At 41.9% G+C, this 27,759-nt stretch overlaps 1 protein-coding gene and 1 long non-coding RNA gene across 2 annotated transcripts in view; both read right to left on the bottom strand.

Annotated features, from left to right (window-relative positions):
* Positions 1-18,673: 18,673 nt before the first annotated feature.
* LOC141758178 (uncharacterized) lies at positions 18,674-19,981 on the bottom strand. The gene is made up of 2 exons (XR_012591831.1): positions 19,908-19,981; positions 18,674-19,765 (listed from the first exon to the last, which is right to left on the bottom strand). It is a non-coding gene; the product is annotated as an uncharacterized LOC141758178 (long non-coding RNA).
* Positions 19,982-20,401: 420 nt separating this feature from the next.
* Positions 20,402-27,759, bottom strand: part of LOC141758710 (heparan sulfate glucosamine 3-O-sulfotransferase 3A1-like) — a 41,292-nt gene continuing 33,934 nt past the window's right edge. Inside the window, exon 2 of the mRNA XM_074620336.1 lies at positions 20,402-21,254. Coding sequence (XP_074476437.1) covers positions 20,633-21,254 — 622 coding nt within the window. The 3' untranslated portion in view covers positions 20,402-20,632. The remainder of the gene's footprint in view (positions 21,255-27,759) is intronic.

The following is a 27,759-nucleotide window of genomic DNA, read 5'->3' on the forward strand; positions in this document are numbered from 1 at the left end:
CTGACATAGGTTTCTGCATGATGACGCTGCTACATGTACATCCTTATAGTCAGTGTATTAATGTTACATAAGTTAGATGGCGGTTGGCATGCTACCAGTTTGGAGAAGCAGACAGGAGTACCGGCACAGAAGCTAAGCAATGTAATGGTGTGTGGACTCCACGTTAGTTCGGATCCGAAGGTCACACAATCACACAAACAAACTAACCAAACATACAGCGGTGGACCAGCAATTCCCATATTCTGAAGGTTAAAATTACTGTTTTTGTGAATGGAGTCTGGTGGCTTTTCTGCTGCTCCCATCCACAGCCGCTTTACCAGCCCTTGTATACATACAACACCACATCAGTGCTTTTTGCTAACGGCTGAGTGGCTATTTCCATTTGAAAAAACGGATAAGAACGCAGATGATGGCTGTTGGCACTTCATGAGCACCGTTTCTATCCAACTGAGTGTACGCATGAGCTGCAGTTAACTACGAATGATGTACACTTTCCTGTAGCTGGTTCCTGTTTTCTACATGTTCGACCTGTCATTGAGGTTTCCAGCAACTGCTTAACTGATGCCATGCTTTGCTCCTCTGAGGTTTGACATTAAGGAAAAGTGAGAGGAGCTAGATTGATAGATTTGTGATTTTATTGGCAGTGTTTCTGATAGCGAGGGACTAGAGGGAGGAAGACAGTGAAAGAAAGTGGAAGAAAGAATAGATGATGAAGAGAGGGCGAGGAAAAGGGAACATTAAATCATCAATGGTTTCCTCACCCTACCAGGACTCCTTAGATTTATTTTTCTCGCTTTCATGCATGACACAGATTCATGGAGAGGGTGCTGCTAATATGTTATGCCATAGGAGACATGGAAAAACTGTGGAGCAAAGTGTTTCCACAGCTGGCCCCACGCTGGGGCTCCACGAGGTGGATTGTGGCCTCACCACAGGATCCACCATCAGTCATTAACTACACGTGCCAATCATATGCTTAGTTTCCTCCTTGGTGCCAATCATGGATTTGATCTCCTGCCCTCATTTCTATCTTTTTCTTTTAGCTACAAGCAGCCCATAGCTCGCATGGGTTTACTTGGCAAGGTTTTTTAGAACAGCTCTTTAATGGCTTGCAAGATACATCTAAAAGGTGTTTTTTTTATTATCACTTTACTACAACACTCCCTATTTAGCATTTATAATCAGTATAAAGACTTAAAGGGGCTCTATGTAAGAATCAGAAATTAGTAACAGTGACACCTGTGGACGTTAAGTCAGCGTCCTGTTGCTCGCACTACGTAGACACAAGCATGCATTGGTCAAAACAGTGAGGCGACACACACACGACTGACACTGATTGACAGCTAAAACCTCAATATCACTATATATTTCACATGCTTGGCAGTAATATTAGCTTACCTGTCCAATAGGAATTTTGCCAGCTTGCAGTCCGTTTTGATACCCAAAACCAAACGAAGGTCTCTCAATGAATCGAAAGCCCGGCCGATGTTGATCCTAGTTTTCCCCCGACGTCCCTCTGCTTTCGTGGAGTTTGTGTTGGAGTCTGGGGCTGGTCGTTTGTTGGCGTTAGCGGACTCCATTTATAGCCAAACGTTAGCTATGTTTGCACACTGTTAGACCTGTAGAGAGTCAAGACACCTGGGAGCGTGCATGACGTCATATCCGTTGGATTTTCCCTGAAAAGCCGGCCCGCATTCTTCACATTAATAGAAGTCTACAGGCTGATAGAGACCCAGAAAGTCGTGAAAGGTTATAACCTGTTCACACATTGGCAATAAAAAACGATTACAAAAAATCGTTTATACGTGTAAAAACGTACATACACTCCCTTTAATGTATTCTTGAAAAAAAAATGTGATGTAATTGTAAGTAAGGACATTTCAAAGTGTATTTGTCAAGTATAACTTCTCTCATGAAGAAAAACGTTATAAGATAGCTGCATTCATACTTACTCATATGTGATCACACACATGAACTAATCCTTACAGTATGTTTTAAAAACTTCTGAGGAAGCTTAAAGTTTTAGTCTTCATCAGCAGATGGTGTTTGCTCGTCATGGAGAGTGAAGAAAGACAGAGTATTTATGAATAGATGAATACTAGACTAAGGAATATGATAAATAGATAGAATTAATAGAAGAAATAAATACTTCATATTCATATAAAATATGGAGACAGCCTGACATGGATGTCACATATCCTAGTGATACAAAATATGGCGTATACATCACTATACTTTGAGCCTAATGTATGAAAATCCCTTTAGGCGCAAGCTGTTCACCAGTATGTATAATCATCTTTATTATCCGCTTTAGGAAATACTACCAATATCATGTACAATATGAAGTTTAAATCGTAGTGGCAAAAAGAAAGTGTGCTATTAAAAGTGCTGAGCGTGGCACAAGCTTAATGTTAAACACCACATTAGCTCTTGGGACCAAACATGTATAAAACAGAGGCAGCATTAATATTTATGATTCAGCACTAACCGCTCTGCTCTGATCTCTAAGTATTCACTAAGTTCTGTTATCGATTGTGAGAAGAGTGCTATCTATGTGCACAGGCCGGAGCGGAGAGGTCATAGTGACTACTTCAGACCTGAGAGGTCACTGTTGACAAATTAGTGTGTTGACGGGTCAGTGAGAGGGGTCGTGAGCCCGCAGGAAGAGGTCAGGGGTCAAGTTTGTGCAAACATAGCTCACCGTGTTGCAGCTACTGTCAGGAGCTGCGCGGGCTTCAGTCGTCTTACATAGTGGTGAATACAGAAAGGGATAACTGCTGCAGCCTCATGTTTTTATGGGCTTTATATGCATGCTTTAAAGGGGACAACAGAGCAGCTCTATCAACATTTCTCAACCCTTGTTTTTAGCCATGCCAGTATAAAAATTTCAATTTGTCCCAAACTTTTGACTAAATACTAAACGATGACACTCCCATCCGCCTTAGCTGTACTTTGTGATACTTGTAATAAGCAAACCCTAACATGCTAAACTAAGGTGGTGAACATGGTAAACATTATCTAACTATAAAGAAAGGAATCTGTCTGTTCTGTATGTGTGTGTGTGTGTGTGTGTGTGTGTGTGTGTCCTTCACATATCTCGAGAACCTTCCATCTGATCTACTTCACACTTGGCGGGTGTATTGCTGGTGACCAATGGACGTGCAGTGTTGAAGTTGGTGCAATTTGGACTTACAAAATGGAGAACTTTTAGAGAATGTCGGTTTACCACGAGGAGAAACACGCTCAGAGTATAGAGCTTCGGTTAAGCTTTTCCGCAAGGACGCTAGCACGGATATGAGCTGACGTGGAATCGTGACGAGGGAACGTTTGGATCGTTTATACTCTGTGCGAGTTTCTCCTTGCGTTGTTAGAAAAATTGGGCGAAAACCTACTGCGCAGAACCCCTGCGAAATGAAGTTTGGCCGTGCAAATACTCGCGACCCTCGCAGATGCAGCGAACATAAATCACGCTTAAAAGATCCAGACATTTCCTCGTCACGATTCCACGTCAGCTCATGTACGTGCGACCGTCCTTGTGGGAAGTATAACCGAGGCTTCACAGAGCTGTTGGCATGGCCGTAGACTCTACTGTTTTTATCACAAAATAACAAAAATAAAACAATTACTCACCACAATTACTCTCTACTACATCTGCTTTTAAAAAAAGAAAAGAAAAAAAAAAGTATTCGATCATCTTATTTGTATCCAGTTCTTTTTACCCTTCATCATCTGGCTCCACTTTCCTGTTCCTGAATAAAAAGTGTTGTAAGTCTTTGCTTGTCTTATTTTGTGAGATTGTAGTACAGTGTGTAAATTGGGTTGTGCAAAAGAGAAAGCTGCTTAAATCTACCATGTGTGCAGGCAGTGTGCAGATATTTTCTATCGCTCCATTACCTCCCTATTGATTGAAGGGCTGGATTTGATGTGTTAATCCGCTCTCCCTGGTGAAAGATTCCTGTCTATGGAGACACTAAACACACACACACACACACACACTCACACACACACACACACTCTCTCTGCGCTGACTGAAAAAAAGTAATCAACTGAGAATTCTACAAGGCTCCTCATTCACCTCGCAGTCTTGTGAAAGCCTTTGATCAAGAAGTGCTTAGGTTTCACATAAACGGTTGGATACCTTTCAGAGACCATGCTAAGCACACAGCTACTTGGGGGATTTAGCCTGCTTTAATGCCTGTTTTCAGAGCTTCTCTGTGGTATTTGAGCCAACACGTTAGCTGAGGTGCACGGCGAGTTATGAACTGCCACACAAGTAGATATTGCAGAGGCCAACCAATGCATGATTGTCGTGAAATATTGGGCTAAACCCAACGGCTCTTCTTTGTTGTTTGACAACAAAGCAGCAGCGTGCCTACAAGTGCATTTTGTCAGCTCTACTTGATGTTACAGCTCTTTGCATTAAATCATGTGGTAAGGTAAGTGTCATAGCATCACAAGTAAGACCAATATATTCTGTAAAATACTCTGTTTCCTAAATAATATAATATTTTAATCTGAAATTAAGCAGTTTGCAGCCAAGTATCATGCATTTTAGTCAATGATGCTGCAAAAAACAAGAAAAGAACATCAGTAGATATTAGTTATTTGGTAACAAATATTAAAACCTCTACATCTTATCAAGCTTCTTATCAATCTGCTTTTATTTTCTTGTGATTTGAAAGCTGTACAGTTTACACACTTGATAAATTAAAGGTGCTATTCATAACATTGATAACATTCAGCCAGTAGATGTTGCATTCTCCCTGCCCCATTCTGTTGCATTTACTTCACAACTAGTCGTTGCCAGGCACTTACCGTCAAACTCAGACTTTTATCCGTTTTTTATATAACTGACGACCCAGAGATGCCACGAGATACCAGTGTCGCTTTACTATTGGCTCACAAGCCTTGTTAGAAGTGGGTACCAAACGTCAGATATTGTCCACAGAGATAAACAAAACATTCATTTTGGACCCGCCAACATTTTTTAAATGATTCATTCAGAGTCATAGTAATTTTTCAGGATTTTCCATACTTTTATTTGGCACCTTTCTAAAGACTCTGTGGATGTATAATTTTAAATATAAATAAATCATCTACATAAAAATGTTATAATAAGACCTTTAAATACTGCTAAATACGCTTCATCTCCAGTAACTCTGTCCCATTTCTTTGCCATCCTTTTGACTGACGAGACATCTTTGTTTGGAAGCACTCTCCTACTCTTTTAAGTCCTGGGACACCATGAGTGAAATGAACCATTTTGAAATCTTATCAAATAAACATGTTTGTGAGTTGGTCTGCATGTACTGTATACTCGCGTGTGTGTCTCTAATCCCTCTCCGACGTCTGAATTGAGACTCTCTGTCTGAACTCTTTGTCTCCCAGCCAGTCTTTTACTTGCAGGTTCATGAATATGTCTCTCTATAATGTGTTCCCGTCGTTAACTGTAATTAAAACAAATGCAATCTTTAATGTACACATTGTTGAACAAAGTCGCCTGTAGCATTGTTTCATTTATTGCTTCTGAGCATCCCTGTCTCGTTTGTTTAGTTGAACGCTTCTTTTCAAAACCACGATATGATTATCTGCTTCTTATTTCTGTTGTTGACATACAGCAGGCTTTCTTTTTTCATTGACTTAACTCCCTGATTCATTGCTCCTTCCGTTTCTCCGGCGAGAGGGAACCTCTGCACTTACAGGAAGACCTCTTGGCCAAAATGCACCGGCTCCACCTTTTCCAGCGGCCGGCGCAGTATTGACAAAAAAGCAACACCCACACGAGAGCAGCGCCGCTCCCATGAATCAAAGCGCAGAGCAGCGAAAGGTTAAAAGCTCCTGGGGCCTGCAGACACATTTTTCAGGGGGGCGGGTAATAGGATCAGGGCTTCCATAACTCCCCAGAACAGCCGATCCTCCCTCGTTTCTGCTCGTTTAGCCTTCAAAGAGAAAGTTTGTGTGTCTGTGACGGCTGGTCAGGGGGTTAAGAGGAAAGTGCATTTTTTCGGTCACAAACTCAATTTCCTTGGTGAGCTGAAGAGGCCATGCTTTAAAACCCACAGCATAAAGCCTGTTTAATTTGTCCCACATAAGGCATCCTCCTGAACCTCTCACTCTGCTACGGACTGACAGAGCCATGATTGCAAGAGCAGAAGAATGACTATCCAGCTATTTTTCTCCAAGTCTTGACCCTTTGTAACTCTAATAATAACACGCTCTGTATTCTGCCGTGCGTCTGTGTCGTCCTGTCTTTGTGTTGTTATCTTAATGTGGAAAATTTGTCAGCAAAGGAAATGAGGTCAAACAAATTAACCCTGTTTGTCATCGTTAGCAACCACAACATGTTGTTTTACATGACAGAAGATAACAGTTCCCATACGTGCTGTATATGCGCAACACATCAGAAGCATACAAAGCTTCACATCTGAATCAAATAACCAAAGATAAAATGTTAGATAAATAGGTTGTCGCAACCCACAAAGAGAGCAGTCAGACAGCCAAATACACAAATTGCTACGTGAATGTCAATGATGATGACGTCAAGGCAAGTAGGTCCTCCCTTATCCCTTACAGCGACTGAATACCACTCATGTCAATCAAATATTTCTTGCAGATTGTCAACTGAGAACCCCTCCGCTCACTCCTCCCTTTAGACGACAGCACGTAAGTGCAAAACCGTGGTAACATCATTTACCTTATCATAATAACACTAATTTAGGAGCGTTTCACAAGCATGTTGGAGAACTACAGTGGCCTTCAGGTAACATAAAATCGCGAAAGTCTCTATCTAGAGCCAGTATTCGGTTTGTCTGTTCTGGGCTACTGTAGAAACATGGCGGAGCAACATGGTGGACTCTGTGAAGAAGACCTCCTCCGGTAATGGCTAGAAGGGAGCCCGTAAACTGAAGAAACTCTTGCGAGATTGTTAAGGTTATCTTGAATAGTTAGGTTAGACATCGATCTTGAATAGTTAAGGTTAGGATAGGTTGTCGGGCAGCAAGTTTTTGCAGATCTCAGATCAGATTTTGCAATTTACAAGCTCCCTTCTAGACACGACCACCCATTCCCTATGTAGATATGAAGGGCTCATTCTAAGCTGACGAAAACACAATGATTCCTGGTGTAAAGTGATTGTACACTAATGAAAACTAATGTTATTAATATTATTATTCCATTTCTGCTAATAGATCTCCCCAAATCTAACAGACTGGCCCTTTAAGGAAGAAGAGGGAATCAAGAAAGGAAGAAAAACCCACAGAAACAATTCAGAAATCGACAAATTAATAGACTATAAACAGACTAGTATTTCTAACAGAGACATTGCTGAGCAAAGTCAATTCATTTCAAAGCTGAACTTTGTTGAAGTTTGACATGCAAATTGATTCAACAGCACGCAGTCTGTCAACAGACAGTCCAAAAATAGAGAAAGCTATCTCATATTGGCTTTATTGCACATATAAACCAACTCTGTCTGCATATAAGTGCCTTACAAAAGAGGCATGGTTTGTAGTGAGTCAAGAGACAGGAGTTGATAGTACAAATACATCAAACCATATTCATTTTTCATTTGGCTTTATTGTAAACCTTAGACTAGGTGTTTATTTCTTGGTGCCACACTTTCCACTTTGGTTTACATTGTTGGGTTAGATTTTCCCAAGGTCTCTGTTCTCATCTGAGGATGTATTTTATCTCTAGTTATTTTAAATATGCCCACATCATGAGGCTTTGACACTGTAGTAATCTGGGCTAAAAGTAACACTACTCACCGTGGCCTTTGTATCTCGTACACGCCTCAACAATGTGATCAATTATCAACGTGCCTCCGAGGCTACATGCCTGAGTGCCTCAAACTGCTCGTCTCATGACTGGGCCGAATACATTTTAGCCGTCATCACTTGAGCGAGGGGACACTGTCCCCGATAATTAAAAGAGCTCCATTGTCATGCGGCAGAGCTGCTGTTCCGACGCACGCGGAGCCGAAGATCAGATGACGATGACAGGCCGAGTGTGGAGCGGGAGCCCGGGAGCAGGCGACGAGGGGGCAGGGTCCCTGAGGGTGACCTCGGCCAGGCTTCGCTCACCAGCTGCTGCCTGAAACGGGACACCACAGCCCCTCCGCTGCCATCCACCTGGATCACTTACCTGACTGTGCTGCATACACACACACACAGATACAGATGCAAATGCCAACAGTATCCCTTTCTTACTCTAATTTATTACTCCTATGTTGAGGAGTTTTATACTCTGGGCTTAGGCTTTTTGTTTAGTGCCTCACCTTATTTGACTGTAATTTCTCCTAATTGGGAAAGTCCAATTTTCTATTCAATGCATTCTCACAGCTAACTCCTGCCTGTGCCTTGTGCTCCATGACTCCATGGTGTCACCCGCCATGATGAGCTTCACCAGGAAGACATTGAGGTTCATGCATGATGTTCTCTAGCCTCATCATGTTTAAAGTCTTTACACTCGTTACCTGTTTTGTATTGATTTTTAAATTATTTTTATTAGTTTATAAGGCACTGCATGGCCGTGCACCAGACTACCTCTCAGAAATGCTTTTGGTATAAACCTGAGACCTCTCAGATCCTCTGGTTCTTCTCTTTTAGCTGATCTACAAAGCAGAACAAAAACATTTGTTCCAAGTCGCTGGAACAACCTTCCAGAGGATCTGAGAGGAGCTGAAAGAATTTATATTTTTTTTTCTTTAGTCTGGCTTTTATGTAGTGTTTTATAATTATAGTGGTTTTATTATTTATAATATTTTATACTAGTAACTGAAACTGTATTTGTCAATTCATTTTTTCAATAGCTTGTAAAGCACTTTGAAGTGCATTTGATTTGTTCGAAATGTACTATATAAATAAAGTTTGATTGATTGATTGATGTAGCCAAATAAAGCAGGTTGCACGCAGAAATGGTTCGCAATATGACAGCAATATGACAGCTAAGTTTACAGCTAACTAACATCATAATTGTCTTTTATTAGCCCAAAATGGATAATCCAACTTTGAAGTGTTTCACACGGGACGTGAACAGCAGTCTCCTGGGTGAAAGTCTGTCTGTTTGACCCAATCATCCGCCCCGACCTCCTACATGAGCAGACTTCCTCGCTCTTTATACTATGTCAGTTGCTCTGACCGTCTAATAATGACGCGGATGGGTTTACATTGGAGTTAGTTGAAAGCCTAGCGAGTCTCATACAGATGCATATTCCTTAGCTTCTTACTTTTCAAATGAGACCAAATATGCTGTATGCGTATACGCCTTATGATTGAGGAACTGGTCTTGATTAATTATGGGTAGTTATTTTAGGCATTTTTTTCCGAGGAGTAGGGTTAGGACGTTGGAGGTTATGGGTGTCTTGATGTGTCGGTACCAGATGCCGAGGGCTCTTGGGTCAGAACGAGTAGCTCTGTTATAGTGGACACAAACCAATATTACTTTTGCAATTTCATATGATTTATAAGACCCTGATTCTGCACTTATGATATATAGCCTATATATTTTTTTGTAACTCAGTGTTGTTTTGCAGCCAGGATACGCTTGAAAAAGCCATTTTTAATCTCACTGAGGTGTTCTTTGTTAAATAAAGGTTAAATACCGTGCACCAGCGTGACCGCGAAGCACGCTGAGAAAAGAGCACCATGTAAAGAAACGTCCACAAAGTTTATGACTGTTTTTTAAAGGCCAGGCGGCATTGTGGGCAACGATACATCACACTCAAACATACCTTACAGCAGTCAGTGTGTGGCGATGTACTTTGACAGCACGTGTAAATGATCCTCCGGACAACCTCGCTGATTACTGCGGCATCCCCAGAAACAAATCCATCACCTGATTACACCCAAACCTCTACGGCAACACAAAGGTAACAAACTGCCAAACCTGTCATAGTTATGAGTGCAAGGGTCTCTGTTTGTAGCAGCCAGAGCTGGTGCATACTTCACACAGTGACCCCCACGGCACTCTCATTTGTCAGACAAACCTTAACTAAAGCGTGGGAGTGGAGAAACCCCCCAGGTTGGGTGTAGTGACAGAATGGGGAGTGACGCTGGATAAACACACTCAGTGTTATATGTCACAGGGTGCTTAGTGTTAAAGAGACTCTCTGTAAGAATCAGAAATAGCTTGTTAACAGTGACACCTGTGGCCATTAAGACAACGACAGTCAGCGTCCTGTTGCCCGTGCTTGTGCTCGCACTATCTACCCACACAGGACTGAATGTGATTGACAGCTAAAACCACAATATCACGATATATTTTACATGCTTTACAGTAATGTTAGCTTACCGAATGAAGGTCCCTACATGAATTGAAGGCCCGGCCGAGGTTGATCCTAGTGTTAACATTTCCTGCCTCAGCCTCCCGACCATCGTCAGAAGGCACAGGGGAGACACTGTAGTTTTGGTCTCCGGGGTCGGAGTCGATAACGTTACTCGCTCCGAAAGCCCCGTCACTTCACTCAGCTGCTGGGAAACAAGACACCTTCTGCATAAAATGCAACTTCCACTCTACATTCCCTTGATATTCTCAAAGATAAACTCTCTTCTGCACGTTTTCTCACACACTCGCCGCCGTTCTCTCTCTCTTGCTTCACCACTCACTTCCCACATGCACACACACTGCCGCAACACTAGTTTTCCCCCGACGTCGGTCACATTCCTGTTCTCTTCACTAGATATAACTTTAGTTTGTGTTAGAGTCTGAGATTCTATTTTTAACCGAACGTTAGCTACGGATAAGGCACTCGTGAGCACGCATGACGTCACATTTGTTGGATTTGTCAGTATGTCAGTGTGCTGACTTGACTATGACTGGCCCCAAAATGCATGTGATTATCATAAATTGGGCATGTCTGTAAAGGGGAGACTCATGGGTACCCATAGAGTCCCTTTAACAATCCCACTCCCAAAACAGGTTGAAAAGCAAAATCAAATTCAGTTGACCAAACGGACAAATTCTCCTAATTCACTACAGTGAAGACCAACAGCTCAGATTTGCCATCACCACCTTACATCAATCTAAAGTGCTCCCTGACCTGCAACACCGAAACACACCGTCTGAGAGGTAATATTGAGTCTGTCTGTAACACCTCATAAAGACTCTCCTCGAGGCGACTTCATCATCCCCCCAGCAACACTTTGCCTCCGCAGCCTTGGGTGATAAATAATTACTCGTCGGAGCCTTGACTTTTTTCTTCTGTGGTGTTTGCATGCTGTCCCTTCGCTCAGCACTGTGGCACTCTGACAGCGTCAATTATTAACTAGCTGCTTTTTGCCTCGGTGTGTACTCTCTACCCTTTGTTTGGATTCTTGTGTTGTTTCTGTGCGAATAATACCACAGGAAAGAAAACCCTAACTTTAGGGTGCATGCATGAATGAATGAATGTGCCCTGTTTGTTATTTGTATGTATAAGTCTTTATATATTTGTGTCTGAGTGTCAGCGGGGGTTTCTGAAGAAGAGGAAAGGGGTTCAAAGTGTAAAGAGGTTGGTGAGTTTTTCAGCAATAATCCATTGTGTGTGTGTGTGTGAGGACCTCTGAGCATGATGGGCCAATGTCTGTAATGAGTGGGAGGTAAACAGGGGCGAGCTCTCATTTATTCATAAGGCAAACAGAGACTGTGTGCAGTGAATGGGAATAAGTGTGTGATGATTTATTTAAAGCTATTTGTTTCAGGCCACGCAGGCTAATTTCCCTCTAAAACAACTAGTAGTCTTTATCCAACTCTGTCCCCCTATGTCTCTGTTTGTACTCTTACTTTGTACTGTCTCAAAATAACAAACAGAGCTAGATATTTGTACCATCTCACCCCGGCTGACATATTTTAATGCTAATGTACACAATGCGGAGGAATAATTAATGCAAAATGAGCCGGAAAATCAGTCAGTGCTACAAAAGTAAATATAAAAAACAAGTGAGGAAGTACAGCCTTCCTCTAATGTTTACATGTGGGATCCCAGTTATGAGCCTTGTGATTTGACTTAATCTGATCACCAGTAATTTAGACTTTGACTCTGATCACAGAGCATAAATGGGCTAGTTCGTGACAAACAACAGTTTATCCAGCTACCCAAATACTTGTGTGCAGTCTCCACTGGCTGCCTGGCAAACTCACAGTGACAACAAGACTCTGGGAAGTCACTGCGTCTGGCTATTGTTTGCTAAGAAATAGTTACAGCACGTAACTCTCCATAAAAACTACAAACTTTTGTTTTTACATTTATTTTTGTGCGCAGATTAACTAAACTACCCTTATAAAAAAGTAGTATACTTAAAGTGTATTTATTAAGTAAACTTAAGTAAAGTTCAAGTATATTTCCCAAGTATACTTTATGTAGTAAGTGTACAGGCAAAGGTACCCAAAACACTGGGCAAAAATCGTAGTACAAAGAAGCAACGTTCAAAGCACATGAGGACCGCTGACTAGGAAAGCAGTCGAACTGGCAACAGACAAAGGGGCGAGGACGCGCGAGGACTAAATACACAAGAGAGGAGGGGTGATCAGGGCCAGGTGAAAGTAAATTGGGGCGGGGCAGGTAATCACAGAGGCGGGAAACACACACAAGGGGCAGGAAGTGAAGGATCTGAAATGAGACACAAGAGTGAGTGTACCAAAATAAAACAGGAAATCCTAACTAAAACTGGAAACGAAGGAAACATGACCTTAATCAGGAGACTGGGATGTAACACTGGTTCTCCCGTGCCTCCAGTGGGCCAAGGAACACGGCCTGGTCCTCCAGCTGCGTGGTGTCGGTGTCGGTGTCGGCTCTCAGCGGGTACTGGCCGAGCAGTGAGGCGAAGCTCTGGTACTGGCCAGAGGAGGCAGAGCCGGAGGCGAAGCCGGATCTGAGTCCGTCTGCAGCGGGCTGGTCGCTGGAATCTGAGCTGAAGGAGTTTCTGGTGAACCTGCATGATTTCGTCTAATTTTACGTGGAATCCGACCTGATGGCACCGATGACAAGCGTTTAGAATAACTATATAGACATATAGCCTTATCGCTGATGATCTCATATACTTATATAGGTCATGTTGAGGCATCCAGACTGTTTCATAACCAGTTAAAAGTTCCTCTTAGTAACTTTAATGCACACATATGAGTGGTCAGTGAACAAATCAGCTATTGTGCCACAGTATTGCAGTTTATTTAGAAGTAACCCATGGCTTGAAACCATTTAGATTTCTGAGAACCAGAATAAGGGCTGTGTACATGCACAAACACATTAATGCAACTCTCAGAGACCCCGATATAACCTAGATACAAGTATCTATGCATGACTGTGTGACTAAAAGGTTCCAGTGCTGAGTGGCAGGGCTGACAGAGACTTCCACTACTAACTTCTCCTCCCTCGAGCACGTTCGGGCTCAACCCCTCAGACGATCTGGCCGTCTTGTTTAGAGTTCTGTCACCCTGCTTTTCATCCAGGGGAAGGAAAATTTGAGCTTAACATGAACACGTCTTTAATCATGTGTCAGCATCAATTATCACTCTCTGGAAAGCGGCAGCCCCTTTTGAAGAAGGTTCTCTTCAGGAGAGATGCGTGAAAACTTGGAAGTCAAAACACACATGTCTGGAAAGAGTCGTGCTCCGAGGCAATCTTAATTGCTAATTTTGTGTGTTGTCTGCAGTTCCCCGGGCACAGAAGTGACAGTTCAAAGAGCAGTCCCCCTCGCCTTATTACTGCTAGCATGCAACCCCGTTGGTGAAATGCCTTTTCATTACGAACAAACAATTGGTCATTTTCATGAGAATGCCTTTAAACTTAAAACCAACAATTTTGCTGCAGCGTAGCTAAACATTTCTTTCTGTACGTACATTGTTTGCAGGCCACAATCTGTCTGTTCTGTCACAACGAGGAAACTCTGCAGTGGGGTTCAAGAATAAAATATAGAAATCAAAACTGCCGCAGAAAGTCTTTCTTTCCCCTTTCCCCATTTGATGCGTGCTATGTTTTATCTTTAAAGAGGACCTTTTGTGCTTCTCCCCTTTCTTTTAGTGTGTTATGTAGTTTTTTGTGCATGTAAAAGGTCTGCAAAGTTACAAAGTCCACGCCAAAGGGAGTTAGTCTCCCCCCCAGAAACACTGCTCCTTAACTGCCTGAAACACCTTGCTTGAAGTCCCACCTTTTCTTCAGTAACGTGGTGATGTCACCAAGTAACACATTTGCAAAACGACTAGTTTGGCACGTCCTCAAACAAAGCTAGTTGGAGCGGAGCTGGAGCCAGTGTTAATTCTGGCTGCTATTTTAGATTTAGTCTTAGTCTTAAAAAGTAGTTTAGTAAAATTTTTGTCATTTTTATCCTTCACAAACTCAAAACATTTTAGTCCAGTCGCCGAAAGGTCATTCAATTTTAGTCAAAATGTTTTCTCTCTTAATTTTGTCAACTATTTTTTTATTTAATCAATCTTTGCAGTTAGTTTGAGTCCTCTTGACGGCGATCATTTTATGTTGCACGGTTCAGTCGCACCCATTGGCCCATTATGAGCGCCAATCAGCCCACCCAACATATACAAATATGCATTACTCAACCACCCAAACCCAACCCGACCCGCAAACTGCCAACTTTATGCATTATAGTAGCACAGTTGTCAGGACTGATGTGTGAGACTAGATTTTAGTCTTCGCTTTTTTCTTCAACGATATTGCATGTTTGATATCATCACCCTTAGTGTTTCATGACGCCGGTGCCGTCTTGCCATCGTCTCGTCTGAGTCATGGGAAAAAAGGTCTTTGACGAACATATTTCGTCATAGTTTTCATTAACAAAATTAAAACTGTCTGGAGTGGAGTACAAAGAGTTTGGCTTGGTTGACCAATCACAACAGGTTGGGCCAGCTGACCAATCAGAGCAGACTGGGCTTTTCGGGGAGGGGGCGGAGCTCAAACTGAGGGTTTCAGACAGAGGGTGAAAAGAGGTGCAGCAGCACAGCCAGTATAAGAAAAATAAAGCGTTTTTTGAACATTAAAGCATGTAAACATGTTCTAGTAGAAACCCTAAATACAAGTATGAACCTGAAAATGAACATAATAGATCCTCTTTAATGTAAATACATACATAAACCGGTATGTTTACTGACCTTTCTTGGTTACATCAGGCAACATGACACCAGATAACACTCGAAAATTCTGCTTTGAGGTTTGAAGATCTCCCTTTAAGATACAGAGTCTGTGATAGAAAAAGCAAACTTGAAATTGAAAGTGCGACTCGGTCACCCCCTTTGGCTGTTTTGATTAACCAGGCTGTGTGTGGAGCGTGCCTGCCGGAGATATTTGCTCAGACTTGGCCGGGGATTAAGGGCTTCTCTTCTGGGATCCAGAGAAAAACAGAGGTCTGATCCCCTCCATGTCCCTCCGCCGGGCACAAGTGGGTGGCGACTGTGTCCGTGTGTGTGCTGATATGTACTGTATATGACACTGTGTGAAGCCATATACGTCTGCATGCAGCTATATATAAGCATGTGCACACGATTCTGGGGTGCTCTCACTGCCTTCTTCTTCGTCTTCTTCTTCAAAACAGCCTCTCTGATGATCCCCTCACTTCATCATTTCACATGGCCTATATGATGCTCATGGCCCTTCACATGCAAGCAGTGCTGGCGGGTTGTTATTGCACAGCCCACCCATCTTTTGCCGCCACGCTCCTGTAACGTATATGTGTGCAAAAACAGGCTCAGGGTTGCGTGTATGGAGACGGGGGTCTGGATGAGTGGAGGTTTTGGTGGCTTAGTTGGGGGGCGAGGGGGTGTAAGCTAATTGTGTACAGGTGACTCCACACAGGTGCTCCTGCGTCTATATATGTTTGTGAGGGAGAGTGATGCCATATTGATGGAATGAGTAAAAGAAGTGGAAATATAAGAAGAAAGAGAGAGAGCGGATCAAAGAGGTTGGCGGGGCTACCAGAAATGCCTGCATGTCTTTCTGCAGCAGCTCGCCCCACCCTCTGAAAACCCACCACATGCGGTCAGCTGGTTCTCAATAGACAGACTTCGAGCTCTCTCTCCAGGTCCGTGCCATTGATATTGAGCTGAATGCTGTCTGACAAGCAGATGTTGCCGTTCCATTTTCTCTTTCATACTTAGCTTGCCCTACAGAGAATTGAGCGGGAGGAATGAAGACTCGTCTCTGTTTATTACCGCGAGGAGGCTTCGCTGAAGAGGCCCCCGCTGACCCACTCAGGGAAGAATAAACAAGCAAATTGAACAAGTCAACAAATGGACATCGGCCTCCCCTCCCTTCCCTCCGCTCCCACGACTCTGTTAAAGTCACAACATCATCTCAGCCGGCGCGCCGACGATCAGCATGAACAGACTTTTCAACAGGTTCCCTCCTCTCATCGTGGTTCCGTCTACTAAGTGCCTGTCAGTGCAATTTCTCAAATCAGTCAGCGGACTGCGGGAGGGAAAAGAGGTTCGTTTAGCAAAGAAAAACATACAGGTGCAGCGGAGGAGGAAAGAAAAGATGGAGATGGGGAATAGAGACATCTTTACAGAAAATGACAGCATAAGCTGTGATTGATATACTGTATATACAATATTACATTAAGACTACAGTTATTCTGTTCAGTCACAGAGGCATGTTTGCTGTTTCAGTTTTACTGTGAAACCATCATCAGGAGGAGGTCAGGGTGAGCAGATCCCAACAAACCTAATGTGGGACAAAGAGTATGTTTGTGTGGGACAATGTGGGACACGTTACCAAGGCTTAGAGGTAGTCTACAATTTTGATCTGATGTCTAACTTAAAAAAATAAACGTTTCTATTCTGCCCCTTACCTCGTAACATCTCCATGCTTTGTCTGAATGCATCCATAGAAAAATTACTTTCAAAAACTCTCTGAGAATCTCCTTCCAGCAGTTTCACCCGCTATAAGTCGTCTTTGTTGTAGCTGCATTTATTTTTCTTTGTGGTAGTTTCCATCATATTCAGTCTAAATCTGCGTAGATTGTGACTTTGCGGTGACTCGCATTTTTCACCGGCATAGCGTAGCAAAGACGGTGTCAGGTCAACTTGCACTTGACCCACGTGTGCGCAGTTTGACAGCAAACGCAGCCCCGTGATGACAGCCTTCCCTGCTTTCTTCACAGCCATTGGATAGAAGCCAGATTTAAAAAAAGACTTGACTATGACTTGCCCCAAACTGCATGTGATCATCATAAAGTGGGCATGTCTGTAAAGGGGAGACTCGTTCAAAATGTACCTTAAAGGGAGATTTGTCAAGTATTTAATACTCTTATCAACATGGGAGTAGGTAAATATGCTGCTTTATGCAAATGCATGTATATATTTATTATTGGAAATCAATTAACAACACAAAACAATGACAAATATTGTCCAGAAACCCTCACAGGTACTGCTTTTAGCATAACAAATATGCTCAAGCCCAACAGGCAACAACAGCTGTCAGTGTGTCAGTGTGCTGACTTGACTATGACTTGCCCCAAACTTCATGTGATTATCATAAAGTGTGCATGTCTGTAAAGGGGAGACTCGTGGGTACCCATAGAACCCATTTTCATTCACATATCTTGAGGTCAGAGGTCAAGGGACCCCTTTGAAAATGGCCATGACATTTTTCTCAACTCATTCCTGCACCACTCTGTAGCAGGATTCATAATTTAGCTACCAGGAGTTCTGTTTCTGTGCAAACACCCACGTCGTGACCGGTCGATCAAACCATTTAAGCCATGGAGAAAGGCTGATTAACACGTGTAGTGTGAGTTAACAAAACATACAATATTAATGTCAGTGTCTACCCAGTATTGTATGTTTTGCATCTTCTTTTATGTTAAATTATTAGCTAGGAGTAAGTGCATATGGAAGCCAGGAGACCCAGGAGTGACACTCCAACTTTCTTTTGTCCCCTTCAAGCTGCCAGGAGACCTAAAATAAGGCTTCCAGATTGCGAGCGTCTTTTAAAATCCTCAGTGCCTCCTTTGACTCTCCGCCCCGGAGGCTGGACGGAGATAAGCAGAGACAATGTGTGAAGGTGTAGCGGTGGAGATATGAACGGAGAGAGGGAGTGCTGCTCTTCTGATGCTGCAGGAAGCAGCACTCTAATAACTCCTTATTACACTATATGCATGCATTTTTGAGGTTGAATCATTGGCATGAAAAATATAGAAAATAGGTAACACTTCATTTTACACGTCTGCAAATTTCATGGTAATTAGGTGATAATTAGCAAGTAACCTATTTGAAATTTCTTTAGAATTACTGACAAATTACCCCAATATTTACCTCAAAATTTATCGAAAATTACTTTATTATAAACATTATTTAATAATTATATTCTAAAATAGCATACAAGGGTTAAAATAGGGCCCTTAAGCTTGAGAAGCGGCTGTGCGCTGCTCTTCATCGGAGTTGGAAAACCGAAACTAATTATTTTAAGAAATTTAAAATAAGTGTTTTTGCTAATTATTATCTATTTATCAGCAGACATGGAAATAAAGTATATCAATTAACTTTGTATTCTTTTTCCTGGAAATGTATTAAATAAATAATGTTTATTATAAAGTAATTTTTAGGTAAATATTGAGGTAATTTGGCAGTAATTCCCCAAAAATTATTAAATTATTACTAATTATCACCTAATTACCATGAAATTTGCGGATCTGTAAAATGAAGTGTTACCAAAAAATATATATATAAAAAGGCCAGTGTAAATAAAATATTTACATATAACATTTTTTATTCAAGGAGTGCCTTAAAAATCCCGACAACTTTAAGAAAACAACAGTCACAATTAGATTGGTAATATAATCCCCCCCAAAAACTCTATATTAGGTTCTTCTGTGATGCGTTTGAGGCACATCTGCTTTCAGAAAGTGGCTCACAATACAAGTAGACAGAAATTAGGAACACAACTCGGCCATTGTTCTCATGCTCCCCGGGATTAAAAACACTTCCACACACACACGCACACACACACACACACACACACATCGCCTCGAGGCAAGGAAGGCCAGTGACATCAAGTGTATTCAATTCACGAGGAGGCATGTTGAGGAAATCTGAGTCACAGTTTTGGGAAGGAGTCGCTGTTTCTTGAATAACAGTGAGTGCTATCTTTGCCTGTAGATTCATTAACTGAAGGTGGGGAAATAAAGTCACAGCTTTGGCACCGAACGCTACCAACTGTATCGCAGATATATATTAGAATAGAAATTAAAATGAGGATAACATGTTTTTAGTATAAAACAAACAAAACTCTAAAAGGCATGGGGAGCATAATAATCACTGAGGAGTTATTCAAAATACACACATACTGCTTGTGTACTTCTTGAATAAATACATTTCAAAAATACATATATTTTTATCTTTTCATATTCTTTTTTTTTTTGCTAGAAAAATGTTCAAATTTGAAAGCAGCTATGTATGTTTAAAATATGGCATTAAATCAGTTATCAAAAGCCCCTGGACACGTTGTGATTTCACCCATCTTCTTAAAGAAGCACTGCATACAATATGTCTGTGTCACAGCCAGGGACTTCAAACTGACAAAAATAAAACTCCAGATAGTGCAGGGAGATATGACGCAAATCCTTCAACAACTTAATATGTTTTTAGAAGAAAAATATCTCCGTGATTGTGGATTAGAGGCAGCTCTGATGATGAGAAATGTAACGGTGAAATATTGCATATCTGAGGGGAGACTTGGCCTCTTTCTCTCCTGTAACAGCCACATATTGCTTCAGGTTAGTGCTGAGGACGGAGTACTAGGAACACTGTTAGGGAAAAATATTCTGAGAATAAAGGCAAAAAACTTTGAGAAAATATTTCAAGAACAAAATCACTATATTTTGAGGAAAGAAATGTTTGATATTCCATGAATAAAATCACAATATTTTAAAGAAAATGTGTAATATTTCAAGAATAAATTCTCAATATTTTGAGAAATAAATTACAATATTTCAGGAATAAAATCCGAATATTTTGAGAAAAAAATGTGCAGTATTTCAAAAATAAAATGAAATTATTTTGAGAAAATGTCAGATATTTTGGCAAAAAAAAAAGGTTTTGACATTTTGAGAATATTTGGAGAAATGTTTATTGCAAAATTTTGGTTGTTATATTATCATATATATATTTTATTTTATATCATATATATCATATTTTATTTTATATCATATATTATATTTATTATATATATTAATATATATTATGAGAACTATGTTGTACATTTAAAACAAACAAAATTAAATAAAAAATTATAATTGCCCAGAATAAAGTCTCAGGGTTACAAAAAAGTCATGATATTACAAGAATTAAGTTGTAAATTTATTACAATTAAAGAGAATACAGTTAGAATTTTTTTGTGAAAAGTTTATGTTTGAGTATATAATAACCAAAATGTCATAATTAGATATATTAGATTAGATTTGCATGTTTTAGCATTGCCTGGCTCTGCAAAAGTGTGAGTGTTGGGTTATTCACAAAATATTCTACTTATTTTTCATACATTTTACGACTTCATTTTTTTAAAGTTATAACTTTTTTGTAATGTTAGATTTCTCATTGTAACATTATGACTTTTCTTGAAATATATTAGGACTTTATCCTCAATTTCCCCCCCCTCGTGCTCCTAATACTCCGTTACAGTATTTCTGACGGTCCTCAGAGAAAAACACATTCAGTCATCCCAGCCAAAAAAGCGCCCAGTCATCTGGTAGAACTTCATGTTGAAGGGCCGGTAGAAGTCCCGTAGCCTTTGCACCACCTCAGGGTCAATGTTGGGATGGGTCCTCCCTTTGGTTTTGCCCAGGCAGTGGGGCTTGCTGCTGCCCTCGGCCTTCTTGAGGCACGGGAAACCCTTGGTCTGGTTGAAGTAAAAGTGTTTGTCTGTGATGATCCTCTTGAGCCCCAGGAAGTCCTGCACGCGGCCCAGCTCTCCGGCCGGGTCGCTGATCAGCCGCTCGCCGCTCACGAACAGGATCTGCTCCATGGGGAAGTACTGCAGCCAGTTGTCCAGGTGCTTGGCGTAGATGCCGATCTGGATGGCGCTCCACGAGGTGTCGATGAGCCCCGTAGTCCTGTTTTTGAAGGTGAGGCTCTCGAACGAGGGAATGTCGGGCTTCTTGGACAGCGTTTGGGTGTAGTCCGAGATGGCCCTGGTGACGGGGTCCCTCACCACCACGATCAGCTTGGTGTCCCGGGACATGGCGGATATCCTGGCTGGAGCCTCTCTGGTCACAAAGTAGCTGGGGGTTTTCTCCATGGTGATCTGGCCCTCCAGGGTCTTGGGCATCAGCTCCCTGCAGAAGAGAGAGAAAAACAGAAAAAGGAAGTGAGATATTTGTTTGACCTGCACTCCTGACTGAGCAAGTGTCACAGTTGTGCAGCCGCTCTTATTACAATAAACATTACAACTGGACGAACTCGGGCTATGTCATCAAAAACTTTGAATCCAATCAATCAAGAATAACAGTGGAAACAGTTTATTTATTTGATCTCTATCAGGTGTCTTTTTCACCGAGCTCAATTAGCTGCCGAGAGGTGTGACCAAACGTTGAAGACATTCTCGTGGTGATAGTATGCAGATGCTCCTTAATGTGGCCGGAGGGCTGATGAAATCAAGAAGGGGACTCCCCCGGGTCCGTTTTGAAAGGAGGTATTCTTCACTCTCACATGGCGTGAAAAGAAAACTGTCAATCTCTATATCCATACTATAGTGCTGCTTATAAAATATTGATATTTGAGCCCTCCCAGCATAATTGATCACCTTCCTGTCTTTCGCTGGTTGCAACAAACGGTGGAAGAACTTCATTAAAGTGTTTCAGTATTGCAGTGTCCCCTCTGGTGGATAGTTAGAAATGTTCTTGTGGTTTAATGTTGTATTTATTTGAAACTAGGGCTGTCAAAGTAACGTGATAATAACACGTTAAAGCGAATTTGTTTTAACGCCACTAATTTCTTTAACGCATTAATGTAATTTGATCTTTCGGAGGTTGTAGCGGGCTCAGTTTTAAAGCTAGAGTAAATATACTGGTATCGTATGAAACTAGAAAACCTAGGAATCCATTGGTACCAACCATGCCATACTAGCTTGTCGCCAAGGAGAATAAATAACGCTCCAAATATGTGCTAAATTTTAGTGAGGAAAAACTGTCATGGCTATTTTTAAAGGGGTCCCTTGACCTCTGACCTCAAGATATGTGAATGAAAATGGGTTCTATGGGTACCAGCGAGTCTCCCCTTTACAGACATGCCGTCTTTATGATAATCACATGCAGTTTTGGGCAAGTTATAGTCAAGTCAGCACACACCTATGAGGGTTTCTGGACAATATCATCATTGACGTCATTATTTTGTGTTGTTAATTGATTTCCTGTAATAAATATATACATACATTTGCATAAAGCAGCATATTTGTCCACTCCCATGTTGATAAGAGTATTAAATACTTGACAAATCTCCCTTTAAGGTACATTTTGAACAGATAAAAACTGCGCGCTTAATTTGCGATTAACTATTTTAATCGATTGACAACCATAGTTTGTAGTTGGTGTTATAAACAGTTCCACACAGAGTAGTTAGAGTAATAAGTTGGTATTTAAATGGGTTCACCTCTTACTGATGAGTACAGTAAAGACATAACCCTGTGTGTTCGAGTCCTTTCCGCCACTAACTCAAAAAAAAGATGGGAAACCAGCTGATCCATTCGTCTACGCCACCCCTCTCTCTCTCTCTCTCTCTCTCTGCTTTCCTTCTGCCCAGCTGCCTTCAGGACACTGACCTTAAGCAAAGCGGGTAAAAGTAGCCCATGAATGATTAACGCGCCCTCCCTCTTGCCATTTAGAGCCTCTGCAGAATACAGCTTTAAAATTCACCAAAGTACAGAATGCCGGCGTTAATTATTCATCTGGCTTGGGCTGGTGCCGCTTAAAGCGAGGACTGGCGCTGACAAAGTGGCCCCGGCTGCTCCCAGGGTGACGCAGGTTTGCCACCCCGTGACAGAACTACTGAGACCCTAAAGGAGGGAGGACCTATGAAATGTCTGAACACTTCAGTCTGTCGTTTAGAGGACCGCGCCGCGGTAAGGATGTGTGATCAAAGTATACAGCTTCTTCCTGTCTTTTTCCTGATGTGATGGGCACCGTTTTTTTTTCCTGCTGGTAAACAATCATGCTCCGTTTAACATACACAGAATGAAATGAGACAGAGGACACTGAGATCTGTGCAGAGGACAAGCTTTACACAAACATTTAGAAAAGACACCAGCTGTCGTGATGAACGTCATGGCTGGTTTCACTGGCTTTTCCCCAACAAGTCCTCCAAATTAGACAACAAAATACAGTTTTTAATTTCCCTCCAGAATGAGGAATATAAGCATTTTCTGATGTGATGCCACTAGGTTTGGTTAGGTAGAAAAATTACTTGTTAATGTATGTTAATGATTAGGGCTGCTCCCTCTTAGTCAACTAAGACCAAAACGACTGATTAGTCGACTACTTCTTTAGTCAATTATTCGTTTTTTATGCTTTTTCCATACTGAATGACTCATTTCCAAGAAACTAAGAGCACATTTCTGGTAAACACAAGATTTAAAGTGATGCTTTTGTGTGATTGTTGGTGGAGAAACTCAGTCGATTAAATCAACTAATAGATTAGTCAAGAGTTAGTCGACTTGTTTGAGGATTAGCATTAGTAAAGATTGTTGTCTTGATTAAAATAAACCAACTTTGACGGTAGAAAGTGGGAAGCGATCAGTCGTCCCCCCATTTCAAAATCCAACGTTTCACTGTGCCATTTTAACCGCCTGGACCTCCACCTTCTGCAGACTTTGTGGCACTAAACTGTCACTGTGGAGGTGGGCATGGTTGGCATTCAGCTGCAGGAGAGCAGCGTGAGAGCAGGTGAGTTGATTGGTACAGCTGTCGCCAACTATCTAAATCGTGCTGGACCTCAGACGGCTGACACACACACAAAGGAAACGCTGTCAAGTTATCGTGAACTGGAGGATGACGGTGAATATTGTGAGTTTGGAAGTGGACTTTTTGTGTCAGAGACTGAGCAACCAGAGGAGCATTGCACATTTGTGTTGAAAGTGTGTGTGACCGTCTGAGGTCTGCATTTAAAGGGAGAGTGTGATTAGACAACGAGCAGCAGCTGTGCCAATCAACTCACCTGGTACTGCTCTGATGAGCCTCCCCACCACACCTCCCTCTTACTTTTACTGCAGCAGCCCTTAAGTATGTACTGTTGCATGCAGTATGCATAGAATTATGACTTCATCATAATATTGAGCCTCATATGTCCGCTGTGCAGAGGATTGTGGGTCACAATAGCCAGCATTTGCTAAAACAAGTGACGCTGTCGAGGACATCCTCTTTTCTCCAGTCAACACTCCAAAAATTTTAATTTTCCCACTTCTTTTTTAAGGACAGATATTAACAAAATCAGTCCATGATCACTTATGACAGTAAAACCATGTCAGAGGAAGAAACTCAAACTGCTCAGGAGTCATGATTACTGAGGTGACAACACGAGTGTGTCTTTGCCGGGTTTTCCTTGTGGCTTTAAAACAGCTGCCGGTTGAGCTCAGCGTATGAAGTGAAACCGATCTAAAAGCCATAAGTCAATACCTTCAGGCCAATGTCAAAACACATCCGTGCTACGTGGCTGAGTGGATCAGGAGGTCAGCACAACGGGGGGACGCGCAGGAAGCGGTCGATAAGAGCAGGTGCACCGATGTCTCGACATCCGCCTGCAACATTGACCATCGCCTGACCTCCAGAGTCCTCTCAGTATCCACGAACCTCTCCTACAGCTGTGTAAAGAGCAGCGTGGACAAGGCTCCTTTCCTCTCACATTAGCTCTGCCCCATCGCCCCGAGAGTCCAGAGCGAGGCGGGATAATGGTGCTTTAAAAACCAACCCAATGCCACCTGGGACCGCATGGCTGCAAAGCTGACAAGCCGATAATAAAGACTCCCAGACATCTGGCGTGCAGGTATAGCCTTCCTGAGAGTCTTCCTGACGATATTGGCGACATGCCGATTTGGGATCCGCTAGACTTCTGAAAACAACCCGTACAATACTACAACTTCATGACGCAAAAGAGAACATCATTGTTTTATGAAAAAGAAATGAGCCCGTACTAAAGGAAGCATCCATATTTGATGGCGTGCGTCGAGCTCGTTCTGCGGTCGATGCACTCACGGCGGTGGTGTGTCGGTGCGAGGGTACTCTGGGGGGAGTTTCAGGGTCAGTGAGGTATGTGGTATGGTGTGCAACATGAAGACGGACGTGTTTGGCAGTCCGAGTACGGTTATATGTCATAAAAGCACTCTTGTATCCAGGTTGATGTACCTTTTATAGTTATTGGATTTCATGTTCATCTGTGGAGTGCAGGCTTATGAAACAGACACTGATTAACATCATTTAATTCTCTTTCTTAGGCCAATTTAACAAATTTAAAATTATTATATTTTATTCTCAGTTCATTGTTTAAACGAGCCAACAATTTAGCACTGAACTTCTTTAACATTGTTGGACAATAAAGAAAAAGATGTAACAGAACCAGAGATATTTCATTTCATGTATTCTTCTTCTTCTCCTTCTCCAGAGATTTGGGAGTGTTACGTTACTACCGGCTGATGTAGCTTCCAGCGTCTAGCCTCAAGCACAGATGAGGAGTGAGCTCCACAGACACTCCATATTCTTTTTCAATTTAAAACTTGTAGTTTTCAACCCCAATTCCAGCAAAGCAGGCATTAGGCAATGGGAATCTTTAGTCTCAGGTTCCTTCAACAATGCTCATAAAATAAGTATACAAAAAAATAGGTAAATCACACAAGTGAAAGTAAAAGCAAAATGATAATCTAATGCATAAATAATGCAGTTAAATATAGGGCTTAAATATAAACATAAGTAAATATAAAATAGTAATGTAAATGTAAACACATCTTCATCTTCAACGTTGAGTATGAAGTTAGCAGTAATGTTACAGCTGTGAACGTAGCAGTGCAGTGTGTGTACAGTTCAGGCGGTCGGTGAATAAATGCCTGAAGACCAAAGCCAAGTTCCCGTGTCTTGCTGGCTACCTGCTGGTTAAAGTGAAGTTGGGTTAGCCTGATGTCGCCTCATATCGATCGCAGGCCCCTGAATTGAATTGAAATCGCATCGTGACAGATTTTGTGATATCAGCAAATGTCGTATCGTTGTCCAAAGAATCTATATAATATTGTATCGTGATGAAACTTGTGATTTAAACCCCGAATCACAAGGTGACGTCTTCAGATTAGGGTTCATTTTATCCAACCAAAAGTCAAAAACCCGAAGATATTCATTTTACAATGATATAAAACGAAAACGAAAAGAAGCAAATTCAAGGTTCACTTGGTTATCAAGCCTAACTGTGTCCCATTGCATCGCCTCTGGTCTTGGGTTTGCGTCAACATGTTGGCGCTCTCTCTCTTGCTTACGGGTAGGTTTTAAAAAGGGTTCATATTGGATTGGTTTCAAAAAGCTGCTAAAACAAATCCTCAAATCTGAGTTGAGTTGGAACCACCTCATTTTTTTTGTTGCACTTTTGCCAGATAGATTATATTGTTTATTACTTTTCTGGGACTAATGCACACCAATGCTGTAGAAGCAAAGAACTTCAATACTCAACTTTTAAGTTTCAGTTGGGCAAAGGAGCAAGAAAAGCCTTTTTACAGATTTACAGTAAGTGAAGTACACTGGGGTATTTCTTTTCCATTCCACAGCAGAAGCATGCGGCGCTCCCTAATGAAACTTTATTGGCAGGGTAGGTGATGTAACAGATGACAAACTGTCCAAGTGCTTGATATTCACTGCAGCTCCAGATCCCGCTTTGATGTCTTCATCGCGCTGCTAAAATACGACTCCCTGAGCACACTGAGGCATGAAACACAGGCAGCGGGGATCCACTCATGAAACAAGACGCAGACCCCGACCGAAATAAGAAACACGGCGCATGAACCCTGGCCTCGCTTTAAATCAAATCCGCCGCTTTGACGTGCAGTTAAGTACTGGAGAGGAACGAGTATTTAGGATGACGAAGAACATAACAAACAGCTTGTGTACATGACAGAACATAACACATGTTGTAATTGTAACGTCATTCCTCTCATATGGAACCAACTAGCTGGAGAAGGATGCCAGGGCTCATTGAGGCAGCTCTACTCCCTATTAAAAAACCAAATCCAATGTACACAGTAACGTGCAGCACATCACTCAATGCGTCCTTTGTAGGGCCCGTCTATAAAGCAACCACTTTGGAATAAAGGGCCTGACGCATCGCTGCTTTCGTTTCCCCGCTGAACGAATTTTACTCGCAAACTAGCTCAACTCTGCCCTCGTATACAGGCTGTGACTCATGTCTGCCTGTTATATAAACGGCAAAAAAACACACCATAAGGTCTTATTTACTGTAAATCGGGTGCACGTTTAATATGACAACATGACATATGAATTAGGGAGAAGTTAAAAACTAACAAGTGATCAGCTGAATGGGCTATTTCCTGGTGTTATCCCGGGCCTTTCTAGAAAGGCCGCTTGGATCCGAGCCAATGTCTGTCAATTGACGGGAGTTGTAAAGACACAGAGGCAAGTGGGCATGAGTGCTGTCCACTTTCTCCCCCACAAGCCTTTGATTCATTTTTCCTCCTCCAGCAGGGAGCCCTGGCAGGCATAACTCCACTCCCACAGTGTTCCCCTGCCACTACCACCAGATAATAATCTTGTAATTGGCTCAATATTTCTGCTGTTTGCAGGCGCAGCAGAGGCCAGCGCC

This window comes from Sebastes fasciatus, chromosome 20 (genome assembly GCF_043250625.1).
Source record: "Sebastes fasciatus isolate fSebFas1 chromosome 20, fSebFas1.pri, whole genome shotgun sequence".
NCBI lineage: Eukaryota > Metazoa > Chordata > Actinopteri > Perciformes > Sebastidae > Sebastes > Sebastes fasciatus.